This window comes from Chiloscyllium plagiosum, unplaced genomic scaffold (assembly GCF_037043375.1).
Source record: "Chiloscyllium plagiosum isolate Xiang-an unplaced genomic scaffold, Cpla_swu_hap1 HiC_scaffold_15, whole genome shotgun sequence".
NCBI classification, from domain to species: domain Eukaryota; kingdom Metazoa; phylum Chordata; class Chondrichthyes; order Orectolobiformes; family Hemiscylliidae; genus Chiloscyllium; species Chiloscyllium plagiosum.
The window spans coordinates 43964946-43992029 of NW_028270153.1; the positions used below are offsets into that span (position 1 = coordinate 43964946).

At 40.6% G+C, this 27084-nt stretch overlaps 1 protein-coding gene across 3 annotated transcripts in view; it reads right to left on the reverse strand.

Moving 5' to 3' along the window:
- LOC122560073 (cadherin-like protein 26) overlaps positions 1-26000 on the reverse strand; it is a 77949-nt gene extending 51949 nt beyond the window's left edge. For all 3 annotated transcript variants that reach the window (XM_087994615.1, XM_043710285.2, XM_043710283.2), the window contains exons 1-5: positions 25861-26000; positions 8322-8450; positions 6635-6793; positions 4408-4555; positions 1698-1864 (exon numbers count right to left, since the gene is read on the reverse strand). In XM_087994615.1, the coding sequence (XP_087850741.1) occupies positions 1698-1864; positions 4408-4555; positions 6635-6793; positions 8322-8450; positions 25861-25896 (639 nt within the window). In that variant the 5' untranslated portion in view covers positions 25897-26000. The remainder of the gene's footprint in view (positions 1-1697; positions 1865-4407; positions 4556-6634; positions 6794-8321; positions 8451-25860) is intronic.
- Positions 26001-27084: the final 1084 nt, after the last annotated feature.

A 27084-nucleotide genomic window follows, 5' to 3' on the forward strand; every position in this document is an offset into this window, starting at 1 on the left:
TCTTTTTGTCCATTTCCTGAACTGCTCCTGTACTCCTCCCAACCCCTCATCACCCCGACTCAATATCTCATGACCTCACTGGCCACCCAGTGTGCCAAATGACCAACACAGGAGGGGCTGGGGAAGGTCTGCACAGAGATGATACAATGATATGGCGAAGAATTAGCTGACAGTTGTAAGTAAACAGATGAACTAAATGTGGTCAGCAATGATGGCTAAAGAAAACACATGTGCTGATGGACTGAGTTGCATGCACACTGTTCTCATGCAGCAGTCTTCAGGAAAATTCCAGAAACTATCATTAAGCACATTTTATCAATGCATTTTAAAAATTATGGCATAATCGGACAAAGATGAAAGGGAGACAATGCTTGACAAATTTATTACATACGCCTTATGTTTTGATGTTCGTATGTATTAGATTTGAGAATGCAACCAATAAGGTGGATAACTAGGAGCCAATAGATGGAGCATATTTGGATTTCCAAAAGTCATTCAATATGGGGCCATAAATCATGTTAATATACAAGATAAAGGTTCACAGATGGAGATTAGTGAATGGACAGGAAGTAACAACTAGGAATGAGCAATGCAATTTGGCAGGATAAACTAATGGTTTATTACAAAGATCAAAGCTGAGGCCTTGACTATTTACAATTAATATTAAAGACCAAGACAAAGAGTTGGAAAATAATGATCCAATTTTTAATGTAAAGAAAGGTGGGAATATCAGCTGTGAGGAGAACACAAAGCGGCTACATAAAGATATTAACAAGGTTAAATTTGATAGTGAACGACAGACAGCAGGTAGTGTATGATATGGGGCGGTGTGGTTACTTACTTTAAAGTACAAACAGAAAAGCAGTACTTTTTTTAAGGTGTCAAACTTCTAAATGCTGACCTTCAAAGGGGCTTGGATATACTGATAAAAGTTAATATGCAGACATAATAAGCGGTTAAGAAGGCAATTGTATATTGACCTTACATGTAAATGTATTAAAATAAAAGGTTTTCAGTCCTATTTTGATGTCTTTTGCAAATATTTTCTTTCCCAAGAGTTACCAATTGAGGAATTTGCAATATGTTATCCAAAAATATAATTTTGCTGTTCCTTATGATTCGACCTGTGACCGTTGGCATCAAAGTGTAGGAGTATTAAAGGTGACCTATCCCTGAACCTCTGAATCATAAACTCTCTGAGTAGGTCAAAGATGCCACAGGAATATTGTAACTTTTATACCATATCTCATTAGATCATTTTTTTTCTGTGATGCCGACATTAAGAATAATCTCTCTTTTGCATGTGTAATTCCTTCTGTCCTGTTCTGTTTGCAGCAGCTCATATAGATCTGCTGATATAGTATGTCAAATACCAAAATGCTGACATTTTCTTGTCTGGATTACACTTTTTAAGAGCATTTTTATCTTTTTGTCCGTGTAATTTCAAGCAGCTCTTTACTTGCCTTGCCCGTAATGAAATGTTAAGCATTCCTTAGCTCCCCCAAGCAACGCAATCTTCAAGCTCCTAAACCCCAAGATTAATATAATCCAAATTGCTGTATCTTCTTTACTCTTCTCAATCTTTCTAAAATCATGTAGATCTATCATGTGGATACTCTTCACCAAGATTACAGTATATTAAAGAATCTCATTTCCTCACTTAATAACCATTTATTACTCACTTAATATTAGCATACCTCATAATTCAGGCATCCTGTAAAACTTATTGCTCCATTTGTATTATTGACGTGAAAATGACTGAGATCTTTTGAGGGTTTCTGAGAAATCAGTGAGTATGAAATAAGTGAATTGTCATTGTCTTTCTCATCCGCATCTGTGGCACTAACCCTGAAAACTTCTTTGCCTAAACAAAGCACAATTCATTTTATAAAACAGTTGCTGGTATGAAATTTAGTCATATTTATCATTAATAACAGTATGTCATGTTGAGCATTTCAAGAATATACTAGAGGCTTTTTGATGTCAATATTTACTTTCACACGTCCATGAAACCTCATTGCAGTAGATTTGTTTATTTAAACAATTACTGATTGTTCTAGGTCTCAGAACTTCCCTATATCATTCTTCACTGTGTATGAAAATGATATGGATATCAAGGGACAATACTGATTTTAATGATCACAAGATATATTTGCGTAAGGTAGACATTTTTAATCCAATTGATTTCATGCTTCTATAATTGCCAAATCTGGCATCTTTCATGACTATCAAATGAGTGCCCTAGCTTCCAAAGTTATTCCTTTCAACCTATCCAACTCTTGATTACCCTCTGTTTAAATAAGCTCTTCTTGATGTCTACCCTAAACCTGTTCTTCACTATTCCAGATCCATGCCTTCCTGTCTTTATGATTAAACAGCACTAAAATATTTTCTGTGCTTATTGTGTCAATTCTATTAAGGATTTTGCACCTTATTATTTATATCTTTAACACTTATACCATTGAAGTCAATGCAGAAGTAGTTTAAACCGATACTGTAAATATATGTGTAGCTTAAGATTTGTGACACAGTTTTGACAGGACAGCATCTAGCTGATGTAATTAAAATTATTCTAAAATATTATTAACATTAAATTCCTTGATCAACATTACCTTGGGCTTGAAAAATGTGTTGCTGGAAAAGCGCAGCAGGTCAGGCAGCATCCGAGGAGCAGGAGAATTGATGTTTCAGGCATAAGCCCTTCTTCCTGAAGGGCTTATGCCCGAAACCACTCTATGTGGTTCAAAACTGAGTTGAATGTTTTTGAACACCGCAGATTAATAAGAAGGTTGATGAGAGAAAACTTGTTTCTCTCTGTCTCCCACTTCCCCCCCCCCCCCCCCTCCCCCCATCCCACCCCTCCTGCACCCAGGCTTTAGTCTGACCATGATTTGGGAAGAAAAGAGGGCAGTAAACTAAGTCAGCTCCCAAATTTCATCGGTATCTTCTTGTATGTTGTGTTGGCTATTCCATATTTGTGAACCTGGTCAGTGGGCTGAAAAGATTCCCAGTTAGGGGCCTGTACCAGTAGCAAAATGGGAAAAGAACACACTGGGTTAGCCATCCACCAGGTTCTTCCTTCCCAGCATTTTATCAAACATGAAATGACAATGACAGAAGCTACCCACCAAGCAGCAACAAGTAGTCAGTTATACTCATCATTGGGCCAAGTGGGGGCAAGATGCTGCTGCTGCTTTAGTCTTTCAAATGGTGGTCAGTTACCTGTTGAAGCCAAATCTGTCATTTAGGAGGCCAGGTAGCTATCAATCTTTCTTCGCCATCACCCACCTCAGATCATCCACAGGCCATCCTGTGGAATTGTTCCCCAGCATCAAGTTTTAACATTTTGCAATTTACAGATAGCACCTCTACTTTGAAGTTCCCTCATTGAGGCACAGTGGCACAGTGGTTAGCACTGCTGCCTCACAGTGCCAGAGGTTCAATTCCCACCTCAGGCAACTTTCTGTGTGGAGTTGCACATCCCCCCCGTGTCTGCGTGGGTTTCCTCCGGGTGCTCCGGTTTCCTCCCACAGTCCAAAAATGTGCAGATTAGGTGAATTGGCCATGCTAAATTGCCCGTAGTGTTAGGTGAAGGGGTAAATGTATGGGAGTGGGTCTGGGTGGGTTGTTCTTTAGAGGATCGGTGTGGACTTGTTGGGCCAAAGGGCCTGTTTCCACACTGTAAGTAATCTAATCTAATCTAACCATAACCATTACCTCTTGCCTACCTCTGGAAGACCCATACCTGGAGTATCTCCAGGGACGGCACTTTGGCTCAGTGGTTAGCACTGCTGCCTCACAGTGCCTAGGTCCTAGGTGACTGTCTGTGTGGTGCTTGCATTGGTTTCCTCTGGGTGCTCTGGTTTCCTTCCCCAGGCCATAGATGTACAGGTTAAGTGGATTAGCCATGTTAAATTGTCCATAGTGTCCAGGATGTACAGTTTAGGGTGATTACCCATGGGAAATACAGGGATAGGGGAGATCTGGATGGGATGCTCTTTGGATGATTTTTATGGACTCGATGGGTCAAATAGTCTGCTTCTACACTGTAGGGATTCAATATAAATGCAGTCATGCTGCTAGTCAGACATTGCTCTGAGGCCTCCCATTCTGGTTCCTCTTTCTGTCATCCCCCAACCATCCTTAATTGGACTGTGTTCTCAGGCACAACTTTTGAACTAGTTTTATCGGAACGTTCACAAGCAATGTCCCACCACAGCTACTTCTGAATTCCTAGTGTAAAATTGAGTTAATGTCAGGATTGCGACCAACTGCAAAAAACCAGACTCTGTGTTTGGTGACTATTAAGCCACATTATTTTACACTAAAAGTTCCAGTATACTGAAACTTTTGCTTATTTGGTTTTAATTATATATTTGAAAGGATCACCACAAAGTAACATCTTACCTTCTGCAGTATTTTCAGGTACATTTACTTCATATACTGAATGACTGAATATTGGTGCATTGTCATTGATATCTTTCACTTTAATCCTATACTTCAACGTTTGATCCACTTTCTTTAAGGATTTTGCATTCAACGCATCAACACTCAACTGAATAAAAATATAAATTGGGGTGAAGAAACATATATTAGCACACAGTTGATGTAAATATTATGAAATATCTTCTCGAATAATGAATTTAATGAGTTAATTTTTCATTCCTATACCACAACACTTTGGATCAAATTTCTGTTTTAGTTGGTTGCAATGTTGGAACATAGGATGAGCTTCTTGAAAGTTGTAAAACTATCCTGAGCCAAGTCTTCTATACTGTACATTGTAGCCTAGAAATCTACTTCCAGGCTTTATCAGAAAATTAACAACTACATTTTTCATAGACTTTTACAACATCCAAGCAAAATGACAAGACTGTACAATTTTGCTATGGTAATTTCAGAACACACCATTTCATTACTAATTAGGTTTGAGATCAGCTACTTGAGAAGTGTGAAAACATTTGTAACTACTGATACTCCACTGGTTCAGAAGGAAGTAACAAGCAATCTAACCAATATAAATGATGACAAGTTATGAAAAAGACGGGATTGACTGGAGCTGTTTTTCTTGGAGAAGTAGGGAACAATGGAGTACACGATTGAGATCGATTCAATTATGAGCAGCACAGTTAGGATAGACAGGAAGAATCTTTCTCCCTTAGTGGAGAGTTGATGACCAGGAGACATAGATTTCAGGCACGGGGTGAAAGGATTACAGGTGATGTGAGGAAATTGTTTCTAACTCAGAGGGTGGTGGAAATCTTGATCTCACTGTCTGTAAAATGGTGGGTGCAGAAAGCCTCAAAATATTGAAGAAGTGTTAAAATGTTTCCAAGCATTGAAAAATGGCATTTAGAATAGTTAGGTGGTTGTTTTTGATTGGCCACACTCGATGGGCCAAAGGGTCTTTTGCTGTTCTGCAGACCTCTATGACTATGACTCTAAATTCGGGAATGCAGGAGTGGAGTGCAATGAATTTTCCAAGTCAATTCCATGAAGAATTTATAAAGCCCATTGTGCTGTTTGGGGCTACCGGGTCTCTTTTGTCTGCAAATTAAAGAATTAATGCTCAGCTTTCATTTAGGATGGCCCAAAAGCATATTTTAATGTAATGTTTTGAATATAATGTTGCAAGACTCAATCAATAATCTGTGTAAATTTTACAGTAAATACTGTGAAAAGCTGAAGAGAAGTGTAAAGATTTTACAACTTAAAGAAGAGTGTCAAGGTAAGGCAAGATCATTAATTCTGAGATGCAATGTTACAAATCCAAGACCCACTTCCATGCTTTGTATTTAGTAAAGATGGACTGTGTAGGATGCCAAGAATGCTACTGAAGATGATCTTCTCAGGTGAATTTTTAAACTGAGAACACATCCAACTGACCAAGTGGATTTAAAACATCACACCTGAAGAAAGAGATTTCCCATATTGTTCAGGCCGGCATTGCTCAAAATCAGCAAACTAAATTCATTGATTTGAACAATACAGTGCGATATTTTGCTTGAATGAACTGTCATGTTTACTGACACAACAACACTTCAAATCAATTAGCTTTAAAACACTTCAGTTGCTTGAGGATGTGAAGTTTACCATCTAAATGTAGATTACTTTTAAAGATAATTACAGGATAGAAAGAAATAACTGATGGTAGACTGTCTGAGAAAAAAATTATTTATTCATTCATCCTCATAATATTTCCAACTGCTGTCTTTCTAAAACATAAACCTTTTGCCATGCGACCATGGAAGATGCACTGAGCACCATTCATTGAAGAATTAGCATCTGGTCTTAGAATAGACTGAGTGTGCAAACGTTTGATGAGTTCAAGAAACACTGAGGAAGATTTGTAATTAAGAAATCAGAAAATCTGATAATACACTGAAAGCCAAGACAATATGGTAATAAACACTGTCTGAGTAATATCAAAGAGGAATTTTTCAATCATGATGAATTGAAAACCCATCCGATAATAAAAACATTACGTGAAGACCTCATTGTTCAGGTGAAATGTTGCAGGTATAGTCATCCCATAATCTCAACCCACATTATTCATTTAAATATTTGGTTATGGCAACAATTTTATGATGTGGATTTGGGAATCCTGAAAAGTTACAGAAATATTGAACCGTACTGCAAACAGTGGTGTTTTCTCACGGTCAACTTTGCGAGTAATCATTATTGATCCCAAGCTTCTGTTTAAATAAAACAAGCCCATCTCCGGTGGTATGTCAACTCCACTGCCACTCAGTCTGAATACAATATTCTCCGTAACTGTCTTGTCATTATTGATCTGTGAAAACAAAATAAAACTGCTATAAATTAAACTCATTGCTTTGCTATCATACAATACCAAATGATCAGTCTGGTCTCAAAGCTAATGGGTAGAAACTAGTTAAAATGCAGTAGATATCAGGTCATTTTATGTTAACTTGTGTTTTGTATCATTTTGTATAATTATGTAATTAATATTCAATTAACAAAAACAGCAATAACATGTATAAGTTAATGATAAAATACATAGTAAAAGTGAACAATTTAGACTTTGATACTAAGTTTGATTCCAAGAGTAGTGTAAAGAAGAAGGTTAAAGTATGGACCCACATTTAACAAGGCAGCCTGGAGTAAGCAAACAATTGTAATGTTTCAGAGGACTCAATATCATGATAGTGTAAGTTTTAGGTGACATCGATGGCAGAATTGATTTTGTCTGAAGTAACAGTAAACTAAATGTTATTTGATCATATTATGTGAGGTACAGATAAGAGGGTCATTTGATCACAATACACAACCATTGGCTCTTCAATCTCAGAATGAGGACAATGATCAAGAGGATTTAGATGGTGGGATCATAATCTTTACATAATTCAATAACTTGTTGCATATTAATTAAGTTGGTTTTCATCTAGATTAAAGTGTAAGGGAAACAAAGGAGAAAGGTGAAAGAGTGGAGCTGCAAAAGTTGAACCACAGGCTGGTCAAATAATACACAGGAAGACACAGAGGCAATGAATTAAAAGAAACATATATTCATGATTGAGAATTGAAGGAACACCATTAGGAGGAGACAGAGTTGTTATTCTATCCAGCCAAGGGTGTAAAACCATTTTACACATACTTTTATTTTTAATTTTATTTTAATTTCATGCTGACTCTTATCTGATCATGGTTGACCATGGTTTTCAATTCTCAAATTGAGTCTTTGCATTATATAAAATATTCTCCAGGAGTAGTTTGGATGTACCAGTGAGAAGGTTCGGAGAGGCAGAAAGATGAATGTGGAGCTGTGCAAGAACAACTGGAGCCAATATGTCAGGTATTGGTACTCTCAACAGCTTTAACAGTCAGCTCTACGTCCCCTGGTCCAATTTAACTCTGTGTAAATTAGTTAAATTCTCTTCTCTCTTTTCCCATCTCTTTCCAAATGTTTTGCAACATCGTTCAATCAGGAAGATAATCTCAAATGGTAAGCACATCCTTCTTTTTAACGCCATTTCATGTTATACCATCTCAACTGTGTTGGGTGTCAACAAAAGTTTGAGCAGATACAATTCATTATCTTCAAGCCAATCAATTCTTCAAGCCACAGATGTGTTACCTGTCTCCACAATTATTGGATTTGACCAACCATTTTAGTTACAGAATTAGCATAGTTACAGGTTGAAGTATTTTTTAAAAACACCACAAAAATATTATAAAAATATTTAAGCATACCAATAATTTATCTTCACATACAGCTACATTACATAAGGTGACTGTATTCTTTTACATTTAGCTCTACCTATCAACCAAAAAGAAATTTGTGGAAAACAGTGACTTACTCGCACAGCAAATTTAGGAAAAGGTCCTTCATCTTCTTCCACAACATTGATAGTACCTAAAACCCACATTCTCTTCTGGCGGTGCAATACAATCGGCTCTACTTCTTCAGCTTCTTGAGAGCCAAAGTTCTGAAATAAACCACCTTGTTATTTAACTGTTATTCATAATTAATATTGGCTATTATAATTTTCTGTGAATTCACCTTGTTATTTTAGAACAAAATAAAAGGAATGCAAACTAGAAGAGCAAACACAATCTTTTGAATTTGTAATCAAATAGCATCTTTACTATGGCATTTTTCTTGATAAGTTATGAGATAGCTCCTCAGTGTTTGTGTACAAGACTTTAACATTTGAAATAAAAGACCAACATTCAATGTGCAAGTAAGGTATTTAGGATGGGGGAAAATTGACTCTAGTGTTCCTGTTTTCTTCAGGAAAAGGAATTGTATGTTAATTTGCTGATTATTAAGAGAAATGACAGACATTTTGATAATAACCTGTAATTGTTTTCTACATTACAACTTTAAAACACTTTAAAGTCCATTGTTGGCTGTACCACATTTTCAGGCAACTGAGATTTTGAAAGGCAGAATACCCAATGCAAGGCTTTTTTTTGCTGAAAAGAGAAATATATTCAAGAGAAAATGAATTCATGGAGCATTAGAGTAAAACAAATGATATTATAATGGATAAAATGAAATTCTTGAGAAGTTACTTAGGCTATAAAAACACAAATCACCGTGGTCTCAAAGATATATCCTCACACAGTAACTTTATTGGAAGGGAATATTTGTGTGGTTAGTCTTTACTGATGGACCAGGAATCAAATGTTGTTATACATACATAGTCATGCAGTCGGATTCAGTATGCATACATTGGCAAGCTTGTGGGGCAACACGGAATGGCTGCAGTGTGTATTGGACAGACAAATACAGTGATCTGAGAGGTGAAAATTCTCTTTGATAATAACTTGAGGAAATAAAAGGAGAACATTACATTTGGTACTGGGTAATGAACCTGGCCAGGTGTTAGATTTGGAGGTAGGTGAGCACTTCGGTGATAATGACCACAATTCGGTTATGTTTACTTTAGTGATGGCATGGGATAGGTATATACTGCAGGGCAAGAGTTGTAGCTAGGGGAAAGGCAATTATGATGTGATTAGGCAAGATTTAAGATGCACAGGATAGGGGAGGAAACAACAGGGGATGGGCACAATTGAAATGTGGAGCATACTCAAAGACCAGCTACTGCAAGTCCTTGATAAGTATGTACCGGTCAGGCAGGGAGGAAGTGGTTGACCACAGTAATTTTCTGTGAATTCACCTTGTTATTTTAGGAACCGTGGTGTACTAAAGAAGCTGGATCTCTCTTCAAGCAGAAAAAGAAGGCTTAGGTTAGGATGGCTCAGTTAGAGAGCTTGACAGTTACAAGTTAGCCAGGAAAGACCTAAAGAGAGATCGAAGAAGAGCCAGGAAGGGACATGTGAAGTCATTGGCGGATAGGATCAAGGAAAGCCCTAAGGCTTTCTACAGGTATATCAGGAATAAAAGAATGACTAGAGTAAGATCAGGGCCAATCAAGCACATTAGTGGGAAGTTGTGCATGGAGTTAGAGGAAATAGGGGAAGTGCTAAATGAATACTTTTCGTCAGTATTCACACTAGGAAAAGTCAATGGGGCTGAGTAGAATACTGAGATACAGGCTCCGAGATTAGATGGGATTGAGGTGCACAAGGAGGAGGTGTTAGCAATTCTGGAAAGTGTAAAAATAGATAAGTTCCCTGGACTAGATGGGACTTATCCTTGGGTTCTCTGTGAAGCCAGGGAGGAGATTGCAAGGCCTTTGGTTTTGATCTTTATGTCATCATTGTCAACAGGAATAGTGCCAGAAGACTGGAGGATAGAAAATTTGTTCCCTTGTTCAAGAAGGGGAGTAGAGACAACTCTAGAAATTATGCATCTATGAGCCTTACTTCGGTTGTGGGTGAAATGTTGGAAAGGAATAAAAAGAGATAGGATTTATAATCATCTAGAGAGGAATAAGTTGATTAGGGATAGTCAACATTTTTGTGAAGGGTAGGTCATGACTCACAAACCTTGCTGAGTTCTTTGAGAAGGTGACCAAACAGGTGGATGAGGGTAAAGCGGTTGATGTGGTCTATATTGATTTCATTAAGGCTTTTGATAAAGTTCCCCATGATCGAATAATGCACAAAATACAGAGGCATGGATTGAGGGTGATTTAGCAGTTTGGATCAGAAAATGTTGAGCTGAAAGAAGACAGAAGGTGGTGGTTGATGGGAAATATTCATCCCGGAGTTCAGTTACTAGTGGGGTACTGCAAGGATCTGTTTTGGGTCCTCAGTTGTTTGTCATTTATATAAATGACCTGGATGAGGGCATAGAAGAGTGGGTTAGTAAATTTGCGGGTGACACTAAGGTTGGTAGAGTTGTGGATAGTGACGAAGAATGTTGTATGTTACAGAAAGGCACAGATAAGCTGCAGAGCTGGGCTGAGAGGTGGCAAATGGAGCTTAATGCAGAAAAGTGTGAGGTGATTCACTTTGGAAGGAGTAACAGGAATGCAGAGTACTGGGCTAATGGTAAGATTCTTGGTAGTGTAGATGAGCAGAGAGATGTCCAGATACATATGTCCTTGAAAGTTGCCATCCAAGTTGATAGGATTGTTAAAAAGGCATATTGGTAAGCTTTTATTGGTAAAGGGATTGAGTTTCAAAACCATGAGATCATGCTACAGCTGTACAAAACTCTGGTGCAGCCACATTTGGAGTATTGCATACAGTTGTGGTCACCGCATTATAAGGATGTGAAAGCTTTGGAAAGAGTTCAGAGGAGATTTACTAGGATGTTGCCTGGTATAGAGGGAAGGTCTTACAGGAAAGGCTGAGGGACTTGAGAAAAGAAGGTTGAGAGGAGATTTAATTGAGACATATAAGATAATCAGAGGGTTGGATAGGGTGGACAGGGAGAGTCTTCTTCCTCAGATGATGATGGATAGCACAAGGGAACATAGCTTTAAATTGAGGGGTGATAGATAAAGGACAGATGTTAGAGGTAATTTCTTTACTCAGAGGTAGTTCCTTTACTGCCTGCAACAGTAGTAGACTTGCCAACTTTAAGGACATTTAAATGGTCATTGGATAGGCATACGGATGAGAATGGAATAGTGTAGGTTGGATGGGCTTCAGGTTGGTTCCACAGGTCGATGCAATATCGAAGGCCAAAGGGCTGTAATGTGCGATGTTCTTTGTTCTATGTTCTAACAAGAAAGATTCATATTGTTACAAATAGATTCACAAGTGGAAAAAGAGAATTTGGCTGTTGGGCCTTCTGTAAAGCCCAGGACTGCAGATGCTGGTGATCAGAGTCAAAAATGTGGTGCTGGAAAAGCAGAGCAAGTCAAGCAGCATCCAAGGAGCAGGAGAATCGATGTTTCGGGCATACGCCCGTCATCAGGAAACTCTTCCTGATGAAGGGCTTATGCACGAAACATCAATTCTCCTGCTCCTCAGGTGCTGCTTAACCTGCTGTGCTTTTCCAGCACCACATTCTCTTCAGTATGGCCTGTACTAATTTTAATTACTTTTCAAATTCATTTACAATTTTCTTTCTGTCAGTTAAGCATTCGAGTCAGAAAAGTACAAACAAAACACCTTTGTAATGAAGTGAACCAAACTGAGCATTATCCAATGTTAGAACAAGTTGTCTGCCAAAAGTCTCACATATCCTCACACTCTGTACGGACCTCTGAAAACTCCATGTGCAGCAGTATCTTCTGGAAGTGGAAGAGATTACTGGATCGGCGCACACAAAAACACAGGCTGCATCAAGAGTAAGTTACTTACAAAGATTCAGAGATGGTGAACAGATGATGGCCCTTCCTGGTGTGGCTTCAGTAATGGTCCAGATTGTTGAAGATATACAGTGAGTAAGCATCAGGATTGTCTTGTGAAGATTTATGATTTTCTCCTCAGATTTTAAATAGCAAGTTAAGAGTCTTGCTGTTAAATAATATCTACCTTATTTCCACACATTTTGGAGCTCAGGGTTATCTACACATGCATGCTTCTGCCATATTGTTTTCCTGCAGGGACAGACATATTGATACAGAATTCATCTTGTGTCTTTTAACTTGCTTTCTTAGCACTTTGCATTTACTTGGAGGCTGCCAGCCTACGTTGTTTAATTATAGTGCCGGGGAGGGGCAGGTAGCGAGCAATTAAATGTCAAGGGGGTGAACTTGTCACTTGTGATATGATAGACTTCAGAACCTTAATAACTGTTCATGGATTGAATGAATTAATAAAAGATAAACGGTTGTACGTGGAAAGAAACAGCAATAACTCTGTCCGTATTAAACTATTAAAGACAAGAATAAACAATACAGTAATTGAAAGCAATTAGCCATATCTGGGAGCCAAGATTACTGCTTTGACACCTGCTTGATAAACTGAATGCTTTATTGCTGCAAAGGACAAGGATTGCCCTGCAGAAGAATTCAAGAAGTTAATTTGGTGGTATAGAGTCATAGAGTCATAGAGATGTACAGCATGGAAACAGACCCTTCAGTCCAACCCGTCCATGCCGACCAGATATCCCAACCCAATCTAGTCCCACCTGCCAGCACCCGGCCCCTATCCCTCCAAACCCTTCCTATTCATATATCCATCCAAATGCCTCTTAAATCTTGCAATTGTACCAGCTTCCACCACATCCTCTGGCAGCTCATTCCATACACGTACCACCCTCTGTGTGAAAAAGTTGCCCCTTAGGTCTCTTTTATATCTTTCCCCTCTCACCCTAAACCTATGCCCTCTAGTTCTGGACTCCCCAACCCCAGGGAAAATACTTTGCCTATTTATCCTATCCATGCCCCTCATAATTTTGTAAACCTCTATAAGGTCACCCCTCAGCCTCCGACGCTCCAGGGAAAACAGCCCCAGCCTGTTCAGCCTCTCCCTGTAGCTCAGATCCTCCAACCCTGGCAACATCCTTGTAAATAGTGGACAGTGGATGAATTTATCTAAGATTACAAAGAGATCTTGATCAGTTGGGTCAATGGTCTGAGGAGTGCCAGGTGGAGTTTAATTCGGATAAATGCCAGGTATTGTACTTGGTAAAACAAACAAAGGCAGGACTTATACGATTATAAGTAGAGCCTTGGGGAAAGTTGAAGAACAGAGAGACCAAGGAGTTCAGGTACATAATTCTTTGAAATTTGTGTCACAGATTGACAGGATGGTTAAGAAAACATTTAGCATGCTTGGCATCATTGCTCAGACTTTGAGTATAAGAGTTGGGAAGTCACGTTGATTGGTGAGGAGAAAGTGAGGTCTGCAGATGCTGGAGATCAGAGCTGAAAATGTGTTGCTGGAAAAGCGCAGCAGGTCAGGCAGCATCCAGGGAACAGGAGAATCGACGTTTCGGGCATAAGCCCTTCTTCAGGAATGAGGAAAGTTTGTCCAGCAGGCTAAGATAAAAGGTAGGGAGGAGGGACTTGGGGGAGGGGCGTCGGAAATGTGATAGGTGGAAAGAGGTCAAGGTGAGGGTGATAGGTCAGACTGGGGTGGGGGCGGAGAGGTCAGGAAGAAGATTGCAGGTTAGGAAGGCGGTGCTGAATTCGATGGATTTGACTGAGACAAGGTGGGGGGAGGGGAAATGAGGAAACTGGTGAAATCCGAGTTCATCCCTTGTGGTTGGAGGGTTCCTAGGCGGAAGATGAGGCGCTCTTCCTCCAACTGTCGTGTTGTTGTGGTCTGGCGATGGAGGAGTCCAAAGACCTGCATATCCTTGGTGGAGTGGGAGGGGGAGTTGAAGTGTTGAGCCACAGGGTGCTTGGGTTGGTTGGTCCGGGTGTCCCAGAGGTGTTCTCTGAAACGCTCCACAAGTAGCCGGCTTGTCTCCCCAATATAGGGGGGGCCACATCGGGTGCAGAGGATGCAATAGATGATGTGTGTGGAGGTGCAGGTGAATCTGTGACGGATATGGAAGTTTCCTTTGGGGCCTTGGAGGGAGGTGAGGGGGGAGGTGTGGGCGCAAGTCTTGCACCTCCTGCGGTTGCAGGGTAAGGTGCCGGGAGTGGAGGTTGGGTTGGTGGGGGGTGTGAATCTGACGAGGGAGACACGGAGGGAGTGGTCTTTACGGAATGCTGATAGGGGAGGGGAGGGAAATATATCCTTGGTGGTGGGGTCCGTTTGGAGTGGCGGAAATGACGGCGGATGATGCGCTGTACATGGAGATTGGTGGGGTGGTAGGTGAGGACCAGTGGGGTTCTGTCCTGGTGGTGGTTGGAGGGGCGGGGCTCAAGGGCGGAGGAGCGGGAAGTGGAAGAGATACGGTGGAGGGCATCGTCGACCACGTCGGGGGGGGGAAATTGCGGTCCTTGAAGAAGGAGGCCATCTTGGTTGTACGGATTTGGAACTGGTCCTCCTGGGAGCAGATGCGGCAGAGTCGAAGGAGTTGGGAGAATGGGATGGCGTTTTTACAGGGGGAAGGGTGGGAGGAGGTGTAGTCTAGGTAGCTGTGGGAGTCGGTCGGTTTGTAGTAGATGTCCGTGTTCATTCGGTCGCCTGAGATAGAAATGGAAAGGTCGAGGAAGGGGAGGGAGGAATCTGAGACTGTCCAGGTGAATTTGAGGTCGGGGTGGAAGGTGTTGGTGAAGTGGATGAACTGTTCAACCTCCTCGTGGGAGCACGAGGCGGCGCCGATACAGTCATCGATGTAGCGGAGGAAAAGGTGGGGGCTGGGGCCAGTGTAGCTGCGGAAGATGGACTGTTCCACATATCCTACAAAGAGGCAGGCATAGCTGGGACCCATGCGGGTGCCCATGGCTACTCCTTTCGTTTGGAGGAAGTGGGAGGATTGGAAAGAGAAGTTGTTCAGGGTGAGGACCAGTTCAGTCAGTCGAAGGAGGATGTCAGTGGAAGGGTACTGGTCGGTACAGCGGGAAAGGAAGAAGCAGAGGGCTTTGAGTCCTTTGTGATGGGGGATGGAGGTGTACAGGGATTGGATGTTCATGGTGAAAATAAGGCGTTGAGGACCGGGGAAGCGAATATCATCGAGCAGGTGGAGGGCATGGGTGGTGTCCCGAACGTAGGTGGGGAGTTCTTGGACTAAGGGGGACAGGACGGTGTCAAGGTATGCGGAGATGAGTTCAGTGGGGCAGGAGCAGGCGGAGACAATGAGTCGGCCGGGGCAGTCAGGTTTGTGGATTTTGGGCAGGAGGTAGAAGCGGGCGATGCGGGGTTGTGGGACTATGAGGTTGGAGCCGGTGGATGGGAGATCCCCCGAGGTGATGAGGTTATGGACGGTCTGGGAGATGATGGTTTGGTGGTGGGGGGTGGGGTCATGGTCGAGGGGGCAGTAGGAGGAGGTATCTGCGAGCTGGCGTTTGGCCTCAGTGGTGTAGGGGTCGGTGCGCCAAACTACTACCGCACCTCCCTTGTCTGCTGGTTTGATAGTGAGGTTGGGGTTGCAACGGAGGGAGTGGAGGGCTGCGCGTTCCGAGGGTGAGAGGTTGGAGTGGGTGAGAGGGGTGGGGGAGTTCAGGTGGCGGTTAATATCGCGGCGGCAGTTGGCTATGAAGAGGTCGAGGGCAGGTAGGAGGCCAGCACGGGGTGTCCAGGTGGATGGGGTGTGTTGGAGGCGGGAGAAGGGGTTGTCAGAGGGTGGGCGAGAGTCTTGGTTAAAGAAGTAAGCACGGAGGCGAAGGCGGCAGAAGAATTGTTCGATGTCACGCCGCGTGTTGAACTCATTAATCCGAGAGCGTAGGGGAATGATCCATCGAATTCAGCACCACTTTCCTAACCTGCAATCTTCTTCCTGACCTCTCCGCCCCCACCCACTCTGACCTATCACCCTCACCTTGACCTCTTTCCACCTATCACATTTCCGATGCCCCTCCCCCAAGTCCCTCCTCCCTACCTTTTATCTTAGCCTGCTGGACAAACTTTCCTCATTCCTGAAGAAGGGCTTATGCCCGAAACGTCGATTCTCCTGTTCCCTTGATTGGTGAGGACTCAGCTGGAGCCCTGTGTCCAGTTCTGGTCAGCCTGTTATAGAAAGGATATTATCAAGCTGGAAAAGGTTCAGAAGAGATTTACCAGGATGTTACCAGGAATGGAGTGTTTGATTTATGGGCGGAAGCCAAATAGGCTGGGAACTTTTTTTACTGGAGCATAGGAGACTGAAGGCTGAACTTATAGAGTTTCATAAAATCATGAGTGTTATCAATAAGGTAAACGGCAAGTGTTTTTTCTCTAGATTGGGGGATTACACAACTAGGGGGTCACCTATTTTTAAGGAGAAAGAAGAAAAATTTAAAAACTCATAAACAGCTTGTGAGGCCTTGTCTTTTTTTAAAGTTGGAACAGTAGAAGCAGCCTGAATTGGTGTGGTCAAGCATCCACAGAACCAGGATGTTTAGGTTTTTTGAGATTTTCAGTAGGAATTGTTCCTGGGGTCATAACAGGGTTAAAAAAGCTGCAGTACACCTCTCCTTGCTACACTCTGAGTTTTCTCTTGACATTTTTCCTCCTGAGCTACTAGAATTGCATGTGAGACATTCTAGTTTATTGATTTTGCCTTTGCCAGGGAGTGTCTTTATGAAATGTTCCTATATTGGAACCATTTCTGTTTAGTAGTAAAATAATCTATTATTCTGTTAATCTTTCTAATAGAGTTAAGTTATTCAAATGTCCTTGTTCTTTTGCTGTACTTCACATACAGTGTATGAATAAGATGTGTTTTGCTTCAAATCTGGTAGCTTGACCAATCAAATTGCATTCAAAATGAAATGTCTGGCACTTGCCTTTAAAATAAGATAAGTTAGGGTGTAGACTATCCACTTCATATATTTTTAGGGGATCTGCTCTGCTCCATAACAATGGTGAAGCATAACTTGCTTACTTGAGAGGTCTTATCTTGGTGGCTACATGCAGTAAAGTTTAAATAATTGTTTCAGTACTTGATTGTCAGTGAAATTTCTTAACAAATAGCTGAATTAAAGGTAACTTGTTGTGATTTATCCACAACGCACTGTACAGGACAATGTCAAAATCAGATCTGCAACAAGCAACTTACACTGCATGTACGTCAAGCAAAATGTGAAACTGGAAACTGTTGTGAAACTAGAAACGTTATGAAAAGAATAACAAGGATATTGCCAGGGTTGGGGGATTTGAGTTATAGGGAGAGGCCATATAGGCTTGGGCTGCTGTCCCTGGAGCATTGGAGGCTGAGGGGTGACGTGTTAGAGGTTTATAAAATTCTGAGGGACATGGATAGGGTAAATAGGCAAGGTCTTTTCTCCAGGGTGGGTGAGTCCAAAACTAGAGGGCATAGGGTTAGGATAAGAGGGGAAAAATTTAAAATGGATCTAAAGGGCAACTTTTTCACACAGAGGGTGGTGCATGTATGGAATGAGCTGCCAGAGGAAGTGGGGAGGCTGGTACAATTGTAACATTTAACAAGCATTTGGATGGGGATTTGAGCAGGAAGGGTTTAGAGGGATATGGGCCAAATGCTGGCAAATGAGACTAGATTTATTTGAACTATCTGGTCATCATGGACAAATTGGACTGAAGGGTCTGTTTCAGTGTTGTATATCTCTATGATTCTTTGACTCAAAATGGTCACATCTGAAAGTTGAAGGCCAGCAGTCCTTAGTGAGGTCAGGAGGTACGGTTACATTTAATCAAGGAGCTCATCCAATACCAGGCCAGGGTGATGCTTACAGTCAGTCTGGTATTTGGTCCAATCAAAATCCAGAGATCCGAGTCCCTGCACTCCAGCCCACAGTTAGCTGTACAGGTCAGTGCGGCCAGTCCAGTGATCACCACACATCATAAGACCATAAAACACAGGAGTGGAAATTAGGCTATTCAGCCCATCAAGTCTGCATCATCATTCAATCATGGCTGATATGTTTCTCAACACCATTCTTCCACTTTCTCCCTGTAACCCTTGATCCCCTGTCCAAATCCTTCTGCAGCCTCCCTGCCTCCTCAATGCTACTTGTCCATCTACCTATCTTTGTATTGACTGCAAATGTAGCCAGAATGTCCTTGGTTCCTTCAGCTACATTGTTAATGTATAAAGTGAAAAGTTGTGGTCCCAACACTGAGCCTTGCAGAACTCCATTTGTCACTAGCTGCCATCCTGAGAAGGTTCCTTATATCCCCACTCTCTGCTTTCTGCCAGACAGCCAAACTTCTATCCATGCTAGTACTTTGCCTCTAATACCATGGCCTCTTATCTCACTCAGTAGCCTCCTGTGTGGCACCTTGTCAAAGGTCTTCTTGAAGTCTAGGTCGATAACATCCATTGGCTCTCCTTGGTCTAATTTGCTCATTACTTCCTCAAAGAATTCTAGCAGATTTGTCAGACATGACTTCCCCTTGATGAAACCATGTTGACTTTGCCCAATTTTACCACACACTTGCAAGTATTCAGAAATCTCATCCCTCACAATGGATTCCAGGATCTTACCCATGACGAAGGTTGAGCTAATCAGTCTGTAATTTTCTGCCTTTTTGCCTTACTCCCTTTTTAAACAGGGGTGTAACAATTTTCCAGTCCTCTGGTACCCTCCCTAATTCTAGTCATTCCTGAAAGGTCACCATAATGCCTCCACTATCTCTTCAGCTTGGAAATGGAGTAAGGTGGGGGAGGGGAAATGATGAAACTGGTGAAGTCCACATTGATGCCCTGGGATTGAAGTGTTCCGACACAGAAGATGAGGTGCTCTTCCTCCAGGCATTGGGCGGTGAGGGAGTGGCGATGGAGAAGGCCCAGGACCTGCATGTCCTCGTCAGAGTAGGAGGGAGAGTTGAAATGTTCGGCCTCAGGGTGGTGTGGTTGATTGGTGCAGGTGTCCCGAAGATGTTCCCTAAAGCGCTCTGCTAGGAGGCGTCCAGTCTCCCCAATGTAAAGCAGACCGCATCGGGAGCAACGGATACAATAAATGACATTGGTGAATGTGCAGGTGAAACTTTGATGGATGTGGAAGGTGTTTTTGAGGCCTTGGATGGAGGTGAGGGGGAGATGTGACACAGGTTTTGCAATTCCTGCAGTAGCATGGAAGGTGCCAGGAGGGGAGGGTGGGTTATTGGGGGCCGTGGACCTGACCAGGTAGTCATGGAGGGAATGGTCTTTGCGGAGAGTAGATAGGGATGGGGAGGGAAATATATGCCTGGTGGTGGGGTCTGTATGTAGGTGGCAGAAATGTTGACAGATGATGCGGTTTATGCGGAGGTTGGTGGGGTAGAGGGTGAGGACCAGGGTGGTTCTGTCCTTGTTGTGGTTAGTGATAGTTTGGTGCACTGACCTCTACACCGCTGACCTTATTAACCACCTTGTCTATATGTGGCGCAAACTTCAAAGAATTATGTGCCTGAACCCTAGACCTCTCTGTTCTACAACAATACTCTAGGCCTTACCATTAACTATGTGTCCTGCCCCTGGTTGTTGTACCAAAATCCAATGCCTCACGTTTATCTAAATTGAACTCCATCTGCCATTCATCAGTCCACTGACCCATTTGATCAAGACCCTTTTGTAATCTTGGCAAACCTTCTTCACTGTCTACTATGCCACCAGTTTTGGAGTCATCCACAAACTTACTAACCATGCCTTCTATATTCTCATCCAAATCATTTATATAAAGGACAAACCCAGCACCGATCCCTATAGAACACTGCTGATATCAGGCTTCCAGTCCGAAAAACAACCCTCCACCACTACTCTCTGTCTCCTGCTGTTAAGCCAATTATGCATCTATTTGGCAAGCTCACCCTGAATCCCATATGATCGAATGTTACTAATTAGACTACCATGCAGAATCTTGTCAAAGACTTTATTGAAGTTTAAGTAAACAACATCTACTGCTCTGCCCTGATCAATCTTTTTGGTAACTTGCTCAAAAAATTCAGTCAAGTTTGTGAGACATGATTTTCCACACAGAAAACCATGCTGACTATCTTTAATCAATTTTTGCCTCTCTAAATGTTTATAAATTCCATCTTTTAAAATCACCTTCAACAAATTACCCACAACTGAAGTCAGACTCACAGGTCTATAGTTTCCCAGATTCTCCTTATGACCGTTCTTAAACTAAAGCACAACATTAGCCATCCTCCAGGAATCAGGCACCTCACCCAGAGTTATAGGTCATGCAAATATTTCTGAAAGGGGTCTCTCAATTTCCTCCTTTACTTCCCACATTGTTCCGGGAACGTGTTCAATTTGAACTGCTCCATTACTGCTAGCTATTTCCTTCATAAATCTCTCCACCCTCTCTCTCGCTGTGTCTCTTTCTCTTCTTTTCCAATTTCCTCCCTTACTTCCCATAGCATTCTGGAATATGTGAGATCAGGTCCTGGAGATTTATCTACTTACATATTCTCTAAGAACTGTTTTTAAAAAATAATAGTTATTTCCCTGAGCTTTCTAGCCTCCGTTTCTTTCTTCACAGTAAAAACTGATGTGAAATATTAATTTAATATCTCTCCCATCTCCAAGGGTTCAACACAAAGATGACCTCTTTGATCATTTAAGGGCCCTACCCTCTCTCTAGTTATTTACTCTTAATGTACTTGTAGAATCTCTTTGGATTACCCTTATCTGCCAATACTATCTCATATTCTCTCTTTGCTTTTCTAAGTTTTTTTCTTAAGAATATCCCTGCACTCTTTATATTGATTAAGAGATTAATTTGAATCCAGTTGTTTGTATCTGATATAAGATTCTCTTTTATTCTTGACTCGAACCTCAATATCTTCATTCATCCATTGTTCTTTAATCTTACCAGCCTTACCGCTCACTCTAATAGGAACAAAATGCTTCTGAGCTCATATGATCAAAACCTTGAAGGCTTCCCACTTGTCAGACATCCTTTTACCTCCAATCAACTTCTGGAAGTTCTTGTCTCATACCATTAAAATTTGTCTTACTCCAATTAAAAACTTTAACTTTCATGGAAGACTTATTCTTTTCAATAACCATTTTAAAACTTATAGAATTATGATCACTTGACCCAAAGTGTTCCTCTATTTACACTTCAGTCATCTGCCCTGCCTTATTGTCCAAAAGAAGGTCAAGTTTTGCTCCATCTCTAGTAGGAGGATCCACACATTGATAAAGAAAATTTTATTGAACACGTTTGACAAACAATTTACCATCCAAACCTTTAACACCAGTCAATGTTTGGAAAATTAAAATCTCCCATTATTACAATCTAAAACACAGAGCATTGAGCTGCTAGTCCTGTATATGCCTCAGCCAAGTATCTATAATTGCTATGATGCTCCAATCCCAAGTTCCAAAACATGCCCTGAGTTCAACAGCTTTACCTGTAAGAACTGTGGACAGACCCCCTCAAAACAAGATGTGGAATGGATGTCCCAGGAGTGATGCAGCTGACCAAACCACTCAGTCTGAAGTCAAACAGAATTTATTGACACATAAACAAAAGAAAATCAAATTTAGAATTACAGAACTATTTGAAAATCCACCTAACACGAAAACTTAACTAAACAAAGAGCTGTTCCGATTTCCTGCAACATCCCACAACACACCTCTTGACAAAAAGTAAGTTTGATTCTTACAGGAGAGAAATCACAGAGAGTCAGCCAGAAAATCCCTGATGAATCAGGAACTCCCACAGCAGCTTTCTTTGACCAGCACCTTCAGACAGGCTGCTTGCTAAAAATCAAACCAAACTGAAACCAGAAAAAAAATCCCTGAACTGGGAGAACTGGCCACTTCCCTTTCATTGTACACGTGTTTTTTTTTTAAAAAAACTAAAAGTTGATTCAAGTAGCTATTTCCAGGTATATCAAAGCTTCTGCCTTTACGACCCCTCAAAAAAACTCCAAGGGCAAAATAACCTTGTTAAAGGGGTAGCATCATCACAAGAGAAATCAGAACAATTCTGAGGAAGGGTCACTTCCAAAATATTAACTCTGATTTCTTTCCACAGATATTGCCAGACCTGCTGAGCTTTACCAGGAATTTCTATTTTTGTTTCTGATTTACAGCATCCGCAGTTGATTAGATTAGATTCTCTACAGTGTGAAAATAGGCCCTTTGACTCAACAAGTCCACACCAACCCTCCGAAGAGTAACCCACCCAGACCCATTTCCCTCTGACTAATCCATTCATCAGTTTTTACCTGTAAGATCCCTTGCATTGAAATAAGTACAATTTAATTCTTCAGAGTTACTTTGTTCTCTGACTTTCTCTTGCCTTTCTTTTCTAATTGACCTGTTCTTTTCACCACCACCACCAGCAGTGTAAAGTCTCCCTTAATGGAACTGGCAAATCTCCCTGCTAAGGTAATGGTCCCTTTCCAGTTCAAGTTAAATCCATCCTTTTGGAACAGGTCTTTTCTGTCCCAGAAGAGATTCCAATTATCCAAAAACCAGAATCCCTGAGCAATACACTATCTCTTTAGCCATTGAGAGTCTCTGAATTCTAGGGACTGGATCTGAGCTGGCTGTTCAGAGCCTAAGTTCTGTGCACATGTAAATAAAGGGTGACTTGGTGATGGGATACCTGCCATCTTGGAGTTATTTCAAATATGCTTGAATTATTTAGAAATATCCATAATCCTGGCCCCAGGAAAGCAACATACTACCCTAAACCTACACTCACTTCCACAGAATCTCCTATCTGTGCCCCTGAGAGGGGTGTTTACTATAACAATTATTCTTTTAAATGTTGTCAAATGCTGCCTAACATAAAAATCATTCCTAGTGTCCAATAACTGACCACCCCTTGTATTTTCCTAAGAAACTATCCATCTCAACAGTAACCAATACCGAATATCTATTTGATAGAGGATTTGCCACAGGGTACTTTTGAACTAACTTCTTACCTTTCCTGGTGGTCACCCATCTATCTAACTGACCCTGCTGCATTATCACTTTTCTAAATCTACTAGCCATCTCACTCTTTGCCTCTTTTATGCCTTCAATAACAGTAAGCCTAAAAATAAAGCAACTTCCAATAAAATAAACCACCTTTCATTACACAGAAAATAATGTGAAAATGCAAAAGGAAAAGAAATCAAACATATAAATCTCAAATAAAATCAACCACTTAGCGGATTCGATAAATTCCTCAGCTATTAAATAAAGATCTTCTCTGGAGCCAACTTTTTGTCAAGTTCTCCAAAACAAAAACACAATTCCATTTTAAAAGGAAAACTCTTCCGCTGTTCAAAAAACACTCTTGCAAAGTAAAAAAAACACTTTCCTTAAAATAACATTTCATTTTATGTTTCTACGTTTAGAAAAAAGACTTCAGCTGTTCACCATAGGCTTCTGATAAGCCCGTAACAAAAAAAGTCAGTTTGTAAAAAAAGTGATCGTTTCTGTTTAGTTTACTTGTGTTTTTGAATTTCAAAGAAACAAAATGAATAAGAATCCTGCATTAGTGAAGTATAATAACTGCAATAAAACCATAACCAATGTGTAAATAAGCCTGCAATCTCAGGCAGCTGCAAGACTCACGCTGTTCACGTCCAAGAGAGTGAGTGAGATAGTCCAAAGACGAACAGTTTAGGTAGATTGACTGTGCTAAATTGTTGCATTGTGTTCAGGGATGTGTAGGCTAGGTAGGTTAACTATGGTAAATGTGGAGTTACAGGGATAGAGTGGGATGTTCTTCAAAGGATTAGTATAGATGCACTGGGCCAAATGGCATCTATCTGCACTGTAGGGATTCTATGATCTGCAAGACATGCTGCAGAAATTCAAAAAATATTTTTAGACAGCTCTTTCCAATACCATACCACTAACATCTGAAAAGACAGGGACAGCAGATCCATGGGAACACCTCCAAGCCACTCTCCCTCCTGACTTTGAAATATATTGCTGTTCCTTCAATATCCTGAAATTCCCTCCCTAATAGTATTGTTGGCTTATCTACAGCATGTGGATTATTGTTGTTCATGAAAGCAGATCACTACTAAGCTCTCAAGGGCAACTAGGGACAGGTAATGAATGCTGGCCGGCTACATATGCCTAACGACCCCTGAGTAAATATTAAAAAGTAAAGGATTGAGTTTCTGAGTTTCAAATGCAATTTAACTTTTATGGATAGAACACAACAATACAAATGAAATAAAAGTTTTAATACAGAGAAAACAAAGCCAGAAAGTAGCAAGAGAGAGAGGGAATTCAGCAAATTGACCATGGACATTAAGTTACTAATGGGGGAAATGTGTTACCAGGCTGGTGAACTAGCAGAGATGCATGCATTGGTTGAAAGCACAGTAAAAGTTGCAGAATCTGAGATCCATTATTTAATTCAACCAAATGTGCTCCCAAACTTGAAAAGAGAGAGAAATAATTCTGATGGCTCTATCCAAACATTTGAATTGTTAACCATTCATCAGACAAAATAAAAATTTGTCAGTCAGTTTGCAACTTGCTTAAGTGGAGAACCACTCAGCATTTTAATTGCTCTTGGCATACACTCTGATATTGGACATGATTCGGAGATGCTGGTGTTGGACTGGGGTGTACAAAGTTAAAAATCACACAACACCAGGTTATAGTCCAACAGGTTTAATTGGAAGCACACTAGCTTTCGAAGCGACGCTCCGAAAGCTAGTGTGTTTCCAATTAAACCTGTTGGACTATAACCTGGTGTTGTGTGATTTTTAACTCTGATATTGGAAGCATTCTGTACTCACTTCTTATAATTTAGCATCTGAAGCATTAGCGCTGAAATTGAAAAATGTAAAAAATGTGCAGTTCAGTTGTTACTAGGAATGGACAGCTGAAATAAATATGAAAATGTAGCTGGAAACCAAATGCATAAGAAACAACAAAAGCTTTTCCATTTAATGTTGAGGTTTTCTACCTGAGCCATTTAAGAGCCTAGTTCCAACAGATAAATGACAATTGGTTATTTTTTTAATGCATCCAGGCAAATACTACAGAACTAGGAGAGCAGGAAACAATCGAAGGTATGATGTTATCTATTTAAAATATGAGAAAGCTTAGGTATGAATGGATTTAAAAAAAAATATTTTCCAATATGTGTTCCTATATCAACATTTATTGCAGTAACTAATGCTCTGAATTCATCACAGTAGAAATTACATTGTTTCTTCAAATGGAAGGCTTAATCACAGCTACTAACAGAAAACTTATCTTATGCCCTGTTAAATTTACATGGATAGCTTCCATTAAATGCAGGTGTAGGATAACAAAGGTACATAACATTAAAACAAGGACTGAATTACATCTCCTGACTTCTATAGTCACTGATCCTAGTTCATTTCAATTATTGCAGACACATCAAGAGCAGTACCATGGGAGAACCAATGGCATAAACCAATGAATAAAATGGTGATCTAGCAAGCAGGAGTTCAGCTACAGTGGAGAATCTAATAGTATGACAAAAGATATTTCTGCTATATTTGCATTGAACCTATTTACTTCTACATTTGTTCCTAACACACTGTTAAGATCGTAATACAAAATCTTGATGTTTTACTTACTGTTAGAAGGAAAACCAGCAAGATTGTTATGTCCATACTGCAAGAATGCAAACAGGATTATGAAAATCAGTTAAGCTTAAGACATTTTTATAGAGGATGTTTTGACTTTATTTGCAAAGCAAATGCAGTTCAACAAGTCTCAATATGTTTTAACAGAGAAATGGGTGGAAACCATACTTTAGCAATGATTGCAAATATTTAACTGTTTTACTGATAGCTTATCAATGACAATCGGTCAAAGGTTCTGATATAGTCTTTACCTATGCTCTAATAAAATTCTAAGAAAAGCTAACCATAAATCATCAGTTTATACAAGCCGATATTTTCCTAGTTACCAGCAGTTCTAAGGAAGGGTCATCAGACCCGAAACATTAACTATGATTTCTCTTCACAGGTGCTGCCAGACATGCTGGGCCTTTCCAGCAACTTCAGTCTATGTTTCTGGATTACAGCATCTACAGTTCTTTTAGTTTTTTATTGGGTATTTTTGCTTTTCCCTAGTTTTCCTTGAAAAGATGGTGGTGAGCTGCCTTCTGAAACTTTAAAATGTATTCATCATCTGGTTGTAAGAAAGTACTGCTTGAATAGTGGAAGTACATTCAACAATAGCATTTAAAATTAATTAGATAAAAATTGGCAGGAAGAATTTGAAGGGCTATGGGAAAATAGCAACAGATGGAATGCATAGTTCTTCCAAAAAGACTACTTAAACATAGTGGAATGAGTAATTCCTTCTGGGGAGCATCATTCAGTGGTATCAGTGAAGTGGGGTAGGGCTGTGGTGGGAGCAAAGCTAATCTCTGCTCCTTCAAATGTGCAGAGCACTGGCGAGCTCAAACAAGATGCCAGAAGAAACAAGGGGAAGGGAGGCTGCAACCTGGAAAGCTGCATTGTCTCTAAATTGTGTGTGAATAAATAATTTATGAAACATGGTATCAATGCTAACTCCTCATTCACTAATAGTACTAAATTATTTGCTTTTTCTTTGTCAGTAGCCATGACATCAACTCAGATGCCTCATCACAAAAATAACAGACAATCCAAAAAAAATAATTTTATAAATTAATTCCATGATTCAGGCAGAAATAAATGTTACCTTTGCCAGTCCTAATGATTCCACAAGATCTTTTCTCAGTCACTTTAGTGTGGCTGGTTAAAGGCTATTTGCTTTAAATCATGCATGTGGTAAATAGCATGCATATGATCTTGGAAGGTGATCTCACA